Source organism: Gavialis gangeticus, unplaced genomic scaffold, assembly GCF_001723915.1.
Source record: "Gavialis gangeticus isolate Ggan-Ray unplaced genomic scaffold, GavGan_comp1, whole genome shotgun sequence".
Lineage (NCBI taxonomy): Eukaryota > Metazoa > Chordata > Crocodylia > Gavialidae > Gavialis > Gavialis gangeticus.
Window position 1 is genome coordinate 12,445,621 of NW_017728964.1, and position 14,043 is coordinate 12,459,663.

The following is a 14,043-nucleotide window of genomic DNA, read 5'->3' on the forward strand; positions in this document are numbered from 1 at the left end:
AACATGCATGGCTACCTGCTCTGGCAGGTCTGCTGCTCGCTCCTGGGCTATAGGCTGTGCCTGCCGTAGCAACTCCCAGGGTGCGCTCCCGAGGCACCCGCCTGCTATAGCAGCTTCTGCTGTGCTCTGTCAGACTACATGCCTATTCTGCTGTGGGGGGCTAGCTTAGTACTGCAGCCTCTGCTGTACGCAGCAGGGGACCTTCTCTGGAAAACAATCCTACCCGGCTGTGCAGCTGCCCTCCCTTCCAGGGGCACCCGCTATCTCTTCTGCACGCATCAGTTGTGCCTTTCGCACCCGTTCCATCTGTCAAGCTGTCTTCTTGCTGCATCCCTTTCTCCATCTCTAACATGGACCCAGCAGTCCTTGTCTGTCTGTCTGATCTGTCTGTCTTGATCCCGCTCTCTCTCAATCTGAGCGTACACCTAGGCAAGCAATTAAGAAAAGACACACACGGTTACACACATGCTTTTCCAGCTTATTTCTCTGCTTCCAATCCTCCTTCGGGTACCGTCTGTTGTTATAAGCCCCTGTAGTATTTTCCTTCTTGGCGTGCAAATAGATCGGGCTGCAGATCCAGAATTCCTGGTTTTCAATGAGTTTGAAAGGTCATTTGGGAGTGGGGGAGGGGCAGAGGGGGGAATAATCTGCAGCACAAGTATCCAGGAATTTCTCTTCTCCTTTAACTCTGTCTCCTTCCCTGCCTGCCAAAAACGCTACCTGAGATGTGGAACATCCTAACAATAAAATCTCGGACAAAAGAACAACAGCAAGCATTAGGATTGTGCCGCTGCGTTCAGTTCACGCAACCCAAATTCCTCTAAGGTTTGAGTTGGAAGCAGGGAAAGAAAGCACATTTTGTTGGGATCACCGAGATCCTGCTCAATACAACTGTTTGTTTCCGAGGTGTTTCCCACTTCTTTGCCTTCCGAGCCAACCTTATCCCCACATGCACGGACTAGAAACCAGAGCCAAGCAGGGATTTTGCCTTTCACGCACAATCTCCTGCAAAATTAGGTAATGCAAGAGAAAGCAGAAAAGGCACAGCACGGCTAAGCCAGCTGTTGAGATAAGTTTAACTGTTCACTTTGGATGCTGCATTTTCTCAGAGCTGTTTACAAGGGCTGGAAAAAAAAAAGACTTTTAGTCATAAAATCCCCAAGGCAGACGATCCTGATGTTCCACAAAACCACTTTTTCATTTCGCCCTGTTTGGGGGGGAGAGAGAAATACAGACAGACATTGAGTGAGAGAGAGAGAGAGGAGGAGGAGGAGGAGAGAGAAAGTGAGCTCACGTTCACACATTGGTAAAGAGGCTGGTCTTGCAATGCCTTTGAATATTTTACTTTTAGTCAGTTCCCCATCAGAGTCAGAGTCATACATCTATGCTGAGCTGAAGCAAACTACAGCAATGGACAGCACTAGAAGATTTGAAATCTAATCTCATACATTATATCTCCTGGATATTTTTTTAATTACGTACCCCCCACACACAAACACAAGCGCGCGCGCACACACACACACGCACACACACACGCAGACGGTATCACCCACACTACCACAGAACAAACACCTATTCTGTCCTCACGGATACACACACACGAGCGCGCGCACACACACATCTCTCTTTATCTCCTCCTGGCTTCCTGGAGGATTGTGCCGGCTGTTTTTCATGGAGAAAGTCCAGGGAGAAATGGAGATTGAGAGATGGGAAAGGAGTGAAGACATGTCAGACGCTGAGAAAAAGGTGATTCAAGAGACCTGGAGCAGAGTATATGCCAACTGCGAGGATGTCGGGGTCTCCATACTAATCAGGTATTTAAAAAAAAAGAAAAGAAAGAAACAAAGCGAGCAAAAATAATAATAAAATCAAAATGAAATGAGTGGTGGCTAGAGGGGAACTGTTCTCAGTAATTATTGGCTCTGATCAGGAATGATTTCACAGCGCTCCTGATTTCAATATGCTATGGGGGGGACCCTTTTAATATAGTTTGTGGGAATCAGTATTTCAATTGGAAAGGTCACCTTATACTCTGTGGCTGGAGGTGGGGGGAGTGTAGGAGGAGGGAAGAGCTGTACCGGGCGCTGCTCAGTGGTTTCTACTTAGATCCTTGCTGATGGCATGGCATATACCAGGGTCTTGGGTGAAATCCTGCAACTCGCAAGCCAAGATGAAACCAAAACAGGTGTGTCTGTGATGCACCATCTGTTTGTCGAACTAGAGCATCAGTTATAAAGAACAATGCAGAAGTTGGCTGCTAAGGGTGGTCGGAAGGTCATTAGCAGGACTGTGGGTGGGGGCGATGTGAAAATAGGTCTGTGAGCTTTGGATGCACAGAACATTTTTGCACTGGGAGCGGGATGTGGTGACTACCTTAGGGACTACCAGAGACCTGCAGGTAAAGGGAGTGGTGTTTGTCAGAGGAGGGAGCTGGGGGGAGGGGGTGTCATTTCAAGCAGATGGACTGGGCTGGAGGGGTTGTTTCCCCTTTCAGCAAGCGCTTCACTATTCATTGAATGTTTGACTGTATTTTTGTGCTCCTGAACCTCTTGATATTCCCTGGGGACAGCACAGCCTCAGGCAGTCTTGTCTCAAGCCCTTTGGCTCCCCAAATGAGAAGTCAGGGGAGGAAGCCTGGTGTAGAGGAGAGGACGACAAGGCCTTGGGTTTCAGGGGAGAGGAGGAACTGCGGGAGAAGCCAGTGATGGGTGGGCAGGTGGAGAGGAACAGCTACAGACAGAAACAATGACCAGTTGCCCCTTGAGCTGAGCAAAGATGCCTGCTATATAGACTTGAACATAAACCTCCTGCTCTACACACCTGCAAGCGCTGGGGGGAAGCTGCCCAGAGCCCCTTTTTTGGCCACTTTAGCCCAAACTAAAATCCCCACTGTCTTAACACTGGAGTGTTTGAAATCCAGGTGCAAACCTTGCTCTGGAGAGATCAGCCTCAGGACCGACCCCTGCTCCGAGAGACACTTGGCCGGATGCATTTCTCACTAGTACGAATCTGAAAGTTTCCTGGGAGGGGGGGCCACCCTGAGCCTACGGGAGCTGCAGGGTCAGCAGAGATCCCATGAGATGTGTGGGCAAAGCCTGCTGGCCCCTGTCCGTCTGATTGCAGGCATCTGAACAAGCGCTCCCAATGGGACTCTCCTGGAGGGGGCTACTTCCAACGAAGAACCACCAGCCATCCCTCAGCCTTCTCCGTGTAGGAGCTTGAACTAGTCAGGTGTATTCCCTGCCCAGAAAGCCCCATCCTGGGGGATCTCCTGCCCTAGTTAATGTACCATTCGGGCGAAACCCTGGCTCCACTGAAATCAGTGGGAGCTTTGCCACTGCCTTCAGGCAAGGTTTTTGCTCCAGCACCTCCATACATCATTTCAAAGCACCAACCTCTCCATCCCCCGGGATCTGCACTTGAATCGCGTGCCTGGTTCTCCTGCCCCACTTCCAGCAGGGGCTGAACCCCAGCCCCAAGGCCCCACAGCACTGGGCAAGGACAGATTCAAGTTGGGTTGACCTGAGCCACAATGAGGAGGCGGGAGGGGAGTGGGACGTGCTGAGGGGCTGTTCTGTGAAGAAGGGTCTCCGAGCTCTGGCTGGAGGTTTCTTGATGGTCCTCTCGGCTCCAAAGGCTCTGGCTGTTTTTTCTATGACTGCCTTCTGCTTGCCTGACCTTGCTGCGTGCTGCTACCTGCATGCTCACAAGTACCCAGCATTTTCCACCCATGAGAGTTAGGGAAACCCATACTGGATATTTACTGCAGCTTTTCCCATCAGTAGAAGTGAGACTGAACACTTCCAGCATGGAGGGGGATCTGAGCCCTATCATTTGGCCCCACTCTGTCCAAAGCAGCCTTTGCTCCTGATTCAGGGCTGACTCTTTTGACACCTTTCTTCTCCTCCAGGGCAACTGATGGGTGGTGTTGAAGCAGGGAGTCTTGTTCTTAGGATGCTGAGGGGAGAGGAGCAGCTATGGACACCTGATTGATGGAACATGGGGTAGTCATTAGTCACGCAGCGTTGCAAATGTCCTAGACTCCTGTCCTCAATCTCCTGCTGAAAGGCTGCACTGGAGAGTTCACCTTGGCACCTGCAAGTGGACAGAACTGTTCCAGTTCATCAGTGGTTTCAGGGAGGGTGGGTACGAGGCATGGGATATGTGACACAGGCGCGAGCATCTCTGCGATGCTGCATGCATGCGCAGCAAGTGTAGCTGACACACCAAGGGGGCAGGAAGGTGGGGGTAGGAGGAGAGGCTAACAAGGAACACAGGAGAAGAGAAGAAAGCAAAGCCTGTGGTCATCACAACAGGCAGAAGCCCTGGAGAGCCAAGCACATTGCTTTGGCTGTCAATGTGCTGTAACAAAAATCAAGTTCCAAGTAATCCCAATGATTCCTGAGAGAAGCAAGGGGTCAGAGAGCATCCTCAGCTTTGGGTTTGCACAACAGCCTGAAAAGCAATCAGGACAGGGGAAAGGGAGACAGGCACAGAGAGGCCCTCGCTGTAAACTCCTGAGCTGCATCCAAACTTTCCCAATGTCCCGGGCTGTTTGGAGACCCAGGCCATTGCTTGATGCTTAATTCTAAATGTCCCAGAACTGCAGGCTGGGGTTTCCTTGTCATTGTCCCCAAGGGAGTGCCAGCTAACAAAGCCAGAGCAACTGGCTTGGCAAAGAAAAGGATTCCCAGGGAGGCAGGAGCTGGGTGGGAAAATGCGTTAATTAAAACTTAGCACCTGGGATTTACGTAGGTAGATTTGGGGTTGTATGGCTGCCTTTCTTGCCAGCCAGAGCTCTGCCAAGATACCTGTGGCAATGGGAGGGAGGTGGGGGTGTAGGAAAGAGCAGGAAGGGTTCTAGGTTATAGCAAGTGACCCATCCTTTTTTCCCTGGTGCAAAAGCAAAAGATCACATTTGTCCCTGTGACATGACACACTGCAGGTGACTCACAGCTCCCTCACAAAGGCCATCTATAGATGCTAATGCACAGCCTTCACCCCATGCTGGAGAAGAGGGCAACCAGAGGGACAGCAGAGGACGGGGGTAGGGCTGAGTTCTAAGGACAGATTAAGAAGCTCCAAAACTGAGAGCGAATCCTCCTTTCCAGGGATCGAACTGGCTCTCAACTGAGCTTTCACACCGTTCTCACCCTAGAACTCCCCGGGGAAATGTGTGCATCATAAAAACAGGACAGCCCTGGCTTCACTTGTCAGTACCTGTGTTAACGGCTCTCCCCCGGCTGACTCCGGCACGCCTTCACATTTCACAGCTGGCATCAGCAGTAGCTCCCTCCAGGAGAACTAGGTCATGTGTAGAGGCTGCTGGCAGGCCCAGGGGGGAAAGGAGATGGAGTCACGCTTTGCTTTTACTTTCTCATAAATGATTCAGCAGCTCGACAACTACAAGGGTCACAGTGTTTTGGCTTGTTGGTACGCTCAGACCATGTGCAGCCACCGTCCTGCTCGTGTGCATGGGCAAAGTGACAGCCAATCTGTATCAGAGAGCATGCGGCCCACCCGTACAGGTACAGCAAGCTTTCCCAGCCCACTCTCTCCAAATTGCTGGGGGAGTTACAAAGCAGGCAGAGCATCGGCCTCTGTGTATGGAAACTGAGGCACACACATTTGATCAAGCAGGCTGTTGCCTACAAAAGCTCATACCTTAGTCTCCAAGGTGCTGCCCTGTCCTGCCTTCTGCCAGAGGCAAAATGCGACTTGGATAAGGACATCCAGTGACTTGGTAGCAGATGGCAGGCAAATAAATTGCTCCAGGTCCTATTAACGGCAACCCACATGCTGAATCCATTAAGGCAGACAGGCCAAAAATAAGCAGCTGCGCTTGTTGCTCATTGTTCTCAGGGTCGAGGAGCAAATTTAGGGTTTGTCTTCATGCCCTATGCAAAACTGGGACCTGTTTCTGCCTCTGCCTCACCTTTCCCATTCAATTATCTGCCTCTGTCTGGAATGGGCAGGGGCAGACTCTGTGCCTGGTTCTGCCATTTGGAAATGGCTTAGTTCTTCACAGACACCCACAGAGATGCGCTGTGCTAACAAATACAAGGCCCAGGGCTGGAGCTAGCAAAGCCAAGGGGAGGTAGCCACTGCTTTCTATGACAGACCCAGAGCCAGAGGAAGTCTGGGAATGTCTGATGCACAGAGACAAGTTATACAAACGCATGGCGACAGGCCCGGGTGCCGTGGCCTTATGCCCTGAAAGAACACGCTGTGTTTGCAAACCAGCTCAGCCAGGTAGGAAACACAATCCCCAGGCCAGAGGCCAGGCACTTCTTTTGGAAACAACGAGGCACGCAGGCCGCGGCCCTTTGGCAGCCCAATGAGAGGGCACAGGTGGGGCTGAAAGAGGATGAGGTGACTTGGTATTTTTTGGTGCATGGCAATTATTTACCCTAAAATGCTGTTCGACTGGAAGGGAGGTGCCGATAACCCAATAGCTCTGAGTCCTGCCCTGCGGCAAGAAATAGCTTCCTTCTCCTTCTGCCTTGGTCAAAGCCCCTTGGGTCCTAGCACACGCAGTCTGCTCCTCCTGGCTCCTGCTCTGGGTAGACAAGAAGCTCGTGATTCCAGGTACAACCCAAGGCTGCTTTCCCTGGGCCATCCCCACCTGATGGAGGGGTCAGCTCTCGGCGCTGATAGCACAGACCAGGGGTCCTGTTTGAGACAGGGTAGCTGGGAGCTGGCTGCCGTACTGTCACACTGCTGACTGGCCCCCGTACGTGACTCAGACGTGTATATGCTGTGGACTTGGGCAACTCACTTCACCTCAGCTTCCTCTCCCATGGGTGGTATGCCCGGTCTCTTTTGAGCGGGCATTTTTACTGTGCACATGTGCACAGCTGACCTCTGCTGCTGGCATCTGTGCGGTCCTTGTCACCATGCCTTCGATCACAACATACGCATCCTCTCAGTGCCCCCATGAGGCAGTGCTATTACTGATTGGGCAGGGTGGGCACTGAAGCATGGAGAGGCCAAGTGAGCTACTCAAGGACACCCAGGAAGTCTGTAGCAGAGCAGGGAGTCAGCTCCCGGGTGACTACCCTAATACTTAGATAATCCTTCCTCTTTCCTTCTCCAGCAGCCAGAGCATGATGCTGCCGGGAGCCTCAAGGGGCTATTGGGATATAAATGTTGCTAATAAATTTTACTACGCTACCGCCAGACCCTGGGAATCAATGCTATGTGGTTAAAAGGATCGCACTAATTGACCCATTTCTGTGGTGGGGGATCCGCCCTTCTGAGGAAACACAATCTCCTCATCTCAGTTGTCTTTCTCCCTGGGGAAACCACAGGCCAAGGCATTCAACATTACTACTGATTTCACAGCTACGTGCTTAAGCCTTCAGAAAACAGGAGCCGAACAGAACTTGGGCCCAGCTTTGCTGCCTTGTCCCCCTAAGCAACATCTTGCTGACGCCAGTGAACCCAGATTTCAGTGGGAGCATGCAGACGAGGAAGGGGACGCAGCCCAGCCCGGGGAAGTAGGCACCTTGCTGTACCCCAGGAGACCTCCTCTCTGTCCCTGGCACTGCCTCTGCAGTGTCCCACAAGCTACTTCATTTCTCTGGGCCTCAGTCTCCCCAAAAGCAACCGAGGGAGAATGAGAATTGTTCCTTTATAAAGAGCTCCTGCTGTTCTGTAGTTGAGCTCTGTGCACAAATACGAGTAGCAGTCACTTTCAGCAGCTTGCATTGTAGGTTGTACGCCACCTAGAAGATACTTTCATTGCCAATAGTTAGCTGTAGATCCCAACACCTTGTTATTTCTGTTAATAAGAAATGATACGTGGGACAGAAAGCCCATTTATCTTGCTTTACAGCAGTACAGATCTGCATCAGTCCCAACACAGTCACTGAACGCTTGCTGAATCTTATACAGGCAAACACAGTGCACACATCTTCGCGTTGCATGCATACAGAAAGCACACACCATTGCGCACACAGGATGGGATATGTAACAGTACCCCTGAGAATAAGCTCCTGCTGAAAGCCAGTGGGGATCTAATTCCCTGGAGGACCTTGACAATCTTACAAACACACTTCTGACAGAGACACATCCAACAACTGCAAGCACATACGCACACGGCATGAACAAAATCCCACAGCTTTTGTGGTGATGCAGTTCAGATTTGCAGTGCACACATATGAGCAACCTGCCCACAGAGTGAGATGTAGACACTGAAGAATGATAGATGCCCCTTCGATCTCTTTGGTGAAAACCTTGGACGCTTTAATTTGCTCTTTTCAGAGCATACCAAATTGTATAACTGCATCAAGCACCAACAGTAACAGAAGTAGCAAAGCCACTGCAACACACTGCAGTCATTCTGAACTAGCGTTTGTGGGTCTACAAGCTCTGGCATTTCTCCACTATAATTTCTAGAGATCAATACACCAAGCCTATGTCCTTTTAAGATGGATTTCATCTTAATTTTCACAGCTCTAGTTTCAACTTCTTCTCAGCCTCAGAATATCTTCCTTGCCTGGTGCTCTGCACTTCTCTCTCCTACACTCTCTCACACACCAACCGGAGTCATCTAAAGAGGAGTCATTATAAATAGAGAAGCAGCCCCCATTGCTTCTGAGAGGAGTTTTCTCCTATCTGAAACAGCAGGATTTGGGCCAGCCAGTGTTTGTCAAGGGTGTTGAACATAAGCACCCCAAGAGCCATGGGCACCATTAGGTTTAAATGCAAACAGCTTTAGTAAAGAGCAGGGCCAAGCGAGTTCATTAACTGAAGCAAAAAAATAAAAATATTCGGGCCAACTCAATACAAAAATTCTTGGGTTTTCTTGCCAGATCAAAAAACAAAAGAGAAAACCAACAAGGAACACAAGCCCAAACCAAACCCTGAAACCAAACGAATTTCAAGGTGCAGGAAAACATTTTTTGTTCCATGTAAAACAAAATATTTGGTTTCCAAAGTGTTTCCCCTCCTCCTTTCTCTCCAGTTAAATTCAGACACATTACAAAATGAAAGGTCAGGTTGGGATCAACATGTTGCAATGTTTTCAAACATTAAAATAAAGAGTTGCAACCTGTTTCCCCCCCATTTATTAAATTTTTGGGAGCCAAAGCACTGAGACTAATTTGTCGTGAATTCCTCATGTGTCTTGGTTGAACTGACTATGCCTTTTGGGGAGGGAGCGGGGGAATGTTTTGCCTGGAAAAATTTGGCTCAGCTGAGTTAATGAGCAAACACAGCAAGACTACTTTGGAAAATTCATGGAAACCCTCAGGCTTAATAAGCAGATACTTTGCGTGAACTTTGCAAAAGCACTCGAGAAGCAGGAAAGGCAAGAAAAATGGCAATAGGCAACAATATTAAGGATTCCAGTCGGCAGTTTAGCTACAAAAGTCCCAACTCACCTAGCAGAGTTGCCTGAAGATCATGCAGGATGGGTTAGCTGTTCCTACAGCCTGGCTTCTGGAACACTTGTTGGCCGCATAGGGATGCTACTTAGGCCATCTCCAAACCTGTGCTCCCCAACCAACTACACCCCCAAATTCAGCTCTCACTGGCTGTCCAGCCCCATCCTGGGAGCACCACTGGCCTTCAGGTCCTGAGGCTGAACTTTTCTCTTAACCTGCTTCTGCCTCCAGCATATTCCAAACTCACCTACCTGCTGCAGGTTACAAGCCCAGAGCCCTCCAACCACAAACCTCCCACCTCCTGTCCTCGATGTCTAGCCCTTCTGCACCCACCTCCTTTCTTTACTGCTGGGAACTAGAGTCAAGCACAGAAGGAGAAGCTGAGGCAAGTAGTGGGGAGACTGATTCCTAAAAGGGCTCTGCTGGAGGGATAAAAAGCCAATTTGCTGTGGCCCTATGGCAAGATGCAGGTGAGGAGGGGTGGCTGGGGCTGGTTGAAGGCATGCACAGGGTCAACCCTAGCTAGCAGTACGGACATGTTCTATGCACTTTCTGGTATCACTGCTCTGTGTGATTGCTTAGGGGTGTTAGATGCTGTCATACAGGAGAAGGAGTCTGTGGTAGTGTGTTGGGGTCAGTTTGAGTACTGGCGATTGGGAGGAAAAGTGGGGCATGGTGGAGAAGTAGGGGAGTGATATGGTCTGTAGGATGGTGGATGGATGGAGAAGCCTTCCTGAGAGAATCTCTCTTACATTTTCACTGCACTTTTGTTAGTCTTCCTGCGTATTTCTGTAGTCTCTATTGCAGTAGTACCTAGAAGCTGCAGTTAAGGCTCGGGTCTCACTAGTCTAGGCACTGTGTCTGTGTAGAGTACACACAGCATTTCCTGTCCCATGACTTTGTCTCCACTCCCACCCTTGTGTCTTGTCTCTACTGCAAAGACATGCACAGGTGAAATTACTTATCTGATATGAGCAGAGTAGGAACAGAGCTGGGCATAGATCCCAGGTCTCTTGACTCAATCCCTAATCCCCACATCTATCCTGACTCTCAGCACACATAATATTCTTGTCCAGAGTTGCTGTTGTCCTGTTATACGAGTCCTACAGAATTCACTCTTCACCAATCTCGGGTTTCTTTCAAAACCTTCCCTGGGGAGGCGAGAACACTGTAAAGCTGAAATAATGTCTTCTCCTTTCCTTTTCCTCTTTCAATGTTTTGCTGTAACAAATTATTTTGAAATCTCATTTGCTGTATCTGAATGCTTCCTCCAGCCTGAAGATCATAAAAAAAGTTCTAGTGAACTGGAACAAGTTTGAGAAATGTTCCCGGAATCTATCTCAAAAGACTCCCACTTTTGCCCTCAAGATAGCAGGTACTGCAGTAGCAATAGCAGAAGAGCAAAACCAATTGTTACGGATAGCCATCCAACTGTCTGTAATGCAACTAGTGCTTAGCAGTATTGATTTGTGCTAACCCATGAGGATCTCTACACCAGAACAGGGTGTGTGTGGGCCAACTTTTCTGCTCAGTTAAACTGCTCCATTTAATGAGAAGGCTGTGGTGTAGGTGAGAAGAGGCAAATATGGCTCTATATGATTATCTGATTCTATAAATGCACAAAACATCTTTGCTGTGGGCTACGGAGTGTTTCTGTCTGTCGAGCTACAGCGCTCATTAAAATCACTGAAAGGACAGACCTTGTGTTATCTGGTAGAAGCTAAGAATTTAATATATCACTGGAGCAGTGAGCTGTGCTGCTTACACATCATATGCTTCTCAACCTTCGAAATACCAGTGTGCCTGACAAGGACTCTCTGCTGAAGGCAAATCATCCCTGTTAGCTTCATTTCTAAGGATAACTATGCAGTCTTAGAAAGGGGGTAATTGTACAGGGTCCTTGGGCACCAAGCTAGTGGAGGTGCCAACTGACATAAAGTAGTTTCTGGTATGGTGCTGCTCATCCTTTGGGGACTGAAAGGTCCCCCAGAGGGTGGTATCTGGCACTGGCGTTCTAGGACCCACTGATGATGCCAAGTTGGAGCGATTGGCTTGACACTGCTTGCAGCAGAAGGGGCTTGGGGAACTCACCGTGAGCTCACGACAAGAACTGAGAGACTCACACAAGTTAGTGGCAAAACTTTGTGCCCCGGAGGGTATTAGCAATGCTCTCAAGAAGTGCAAGCCTCAGCAATGATAGACGGCAACAGACACTATGATCATCTGGCAACTGCATATGTGCACTGTTATGAGGAGACAGAAGGATGCAAGAGTCAGATCATGAACAGTAGCCTCAGGTTTAAAAGTGCCTACCCAAGTCAATGAGCTGCCCTGGCATGTAAGCTCCCAGTGTGTATGCAAAGCAAGTGATAGGCATGATGAATGCTTGGTGCCCTGGAAAGGGGTTGCAGCTACAAACTCTCTGGGCTGCACAGAGCTTTCAACAGCTTTCCAGCAGTACTTTGAAGAAGGGCCATTGCTGTGCTCTCGTGCCCAGTGTGCTTAGCTGATAATCCCATGCAGGACTCTTTTTTGATCACTATGTCCCCTGTATCACCCTGTGCCATATTATATTGTCCTCATAATCCCCAGCTGTGGTCAGGATCAAAACTGTCTCACACTAGGTGCTATCTGTACACAGAATGATAGTCCCTGTCCACAAAACCTGACCGTCTGAATGGATGAGGCAGACAAAGAACAACAGAGAAATTCATACCTGATGCCAAGTATGTTCACAGGGTCTAGCCCTGCATTCATCCCTGTCCCTGTATTCAGTCCTAGCAGGCTCCAGTGCTAGGATCATAATCCTCAATCATATCATTGCCCACTGTCCTACCTGCCCCTGAGTTACTTAATCATTGTACCTGATGTTTAACTCTTGACTTAATTTTTTGTTTATTTGAGCCCGTTCTTTAATGTTTGTTTACATGGTGGTTTCTCTTCTGCTTTAATCTGCATTTCATTTAGGGAAAAGAGGAGGGCTGTGAGAATAAGGTACTAGAGTAGGACCTTAGCGGTCTAGGTTCAGTCTACTACTACAGAACTCAGCAAGTTGCCTAATCTCTTTGGATCCTAGCTCCCAGGCAAGCTAAATAGGGCTCCTGTGGTCTTCGGCGGACCCCCTGCTCTTTCATAGGCTCATAGTATCATAGAAGATTTGGGTTGGAAGGGACCTCAGGAGGTCATCTTTCCCAGGGCCTGGTCCAAAATTGGTTGACATCCATGGCCATCTTTCCATGGATATCACTGGGGTTTTGGATCAAGTCTTCCACGGGCAACTTCTGCTCCTCCAGGTTGACCAGCTTCCTACCATACCTGGCTGTGGGATGCAAAGAGAGAGACCCCTTTCTTCCCTTTCCACAGCGGTGACCACCTCCCTGGGCTGGTTGAATGGCTGGGAGCTGGGGAGGGGAATATCTTTTTGTCGAGAGGCTCCTCATCTCAGCCAGAATAAACCGTGCTCACAGGACTGGAAGGCTGGGGATGGGCTACTACAAGTAACAGCATCGCAAGGACAGTGGGGTGCAGTGGTGAGCACCTCCGGTAATGAAACAGAAAGTGAGGGAACAGCCCAACATGGCTCGTGTCCACGGTACTTTGGGTCGTCCCTTTAACCATGTTCGAGTCACCTTACAAGGAGACCAACCCATGAACGAAGAACTGCCATTTCCTGGGTTCGTCCAGCAGCCTCCCTCTAACCATTGGGAGAGGCTTGAGGCTCCTGGTGAGCTCAGGCCCACTGTCACTTCACAACTAGCAGGCTCATCTACTAAAATGGCAGAGGGTAGGTGCTGGGGGGCAGGCTCAACAGGGCATGTTCAATATTTTCCGCCTCCAACCCCTCTCCCACTGCACCGCCCAGCAGTCAGAGGCATAGGAAGTTTTGAGTCAGTGGCTATAGCCCTCTCTTCCGTGTTCAGTACCCCGGGATGGACCTTTCCTCCATAAGTTTGCCCAATCCCCTGTTGATTTGTCCACTTTTTGGAGGCATTGTTTGGCTGGATTCTCACGCAGAGCTGTATCCCGGTAGCTTTCCACTGCCAGGGGGCCATGTCGCCAGGAGCATGACTCCATGTGTTGAATCCTAGCTACGAACAGCACTGAGAAGCCCCTTTCTTAGGGAAAGTGGAAATTAAACTGGAAATTAAAAAAAAAAAGAAGACTTAAGATAAAACCAACCTGTGTAAACTGAAACCAAAACCCCAGCGAGGCATTTGGACACAGGAACGTGGGTTTCCTAGCATGAGGCCAGATCCCTGATGCCCAAAACTGAAGTCATTTCTATAATGGCTCTTGCAAGACGGCACTGCAAAAACCATGTGGCTTCCAGAAAACCAAAATAGATACTGTCAGGATTGAGGGCTTGCAGAGCACTGTGTGGAAAGTTAGATTTATGAATCAAGAGATGTTTGAGCCTCCAGCAATATCCACAGGTATAATGAGGACAGAGTGAATTTGGAGGCCATTACACAGTCTAGCAAGATGTGCTGCCTGTGGTGGCAAAATGACTATAGCCGACCAGCTTCCACATTGTGAAAGTGTAATTACTTCAGAGCACAGCGGTGGCCTCAGCTCTTTGAGGCGAGCATCTCGGAAAGCCTTTGATAAATCAAAGCTGGGGCTGCTCAAATCAAGATAACGACGTTACAGAGGA

At 49.4% G+C, this 14,043-nt stretch overlaps 1 protein-coding gene across 2 annotated transcripts in view; it reads left to right on the top strand.

Moving 5' to 3' along the window:
* The first annotated feature begins 1,275 nt into the window (after nt 1-1,275).
* CYGB (cytoglobin) overlaps nt 1,276-14,043 on the top strand; it is a 55,186-nt gene continuing 42,418 nt past the window's right edge. Inside the window, exon 1 of one of the 2 annotated variants that reach the window (XM_019503030.1) lies at nt 1,276-1,814. In XM_019503030.1, the coding sequence (XP_019358575.1) occupies nt 1,672-1,814 (143 nt within the window). In that variant the 5' untranslated portion in view covers nt 1,276-1,671. The remainder of the gene's footprint in view (nt 1,815-14,043) is intronic. The other variant, XM_019503025.1, reaches the window with a different exon arrangement.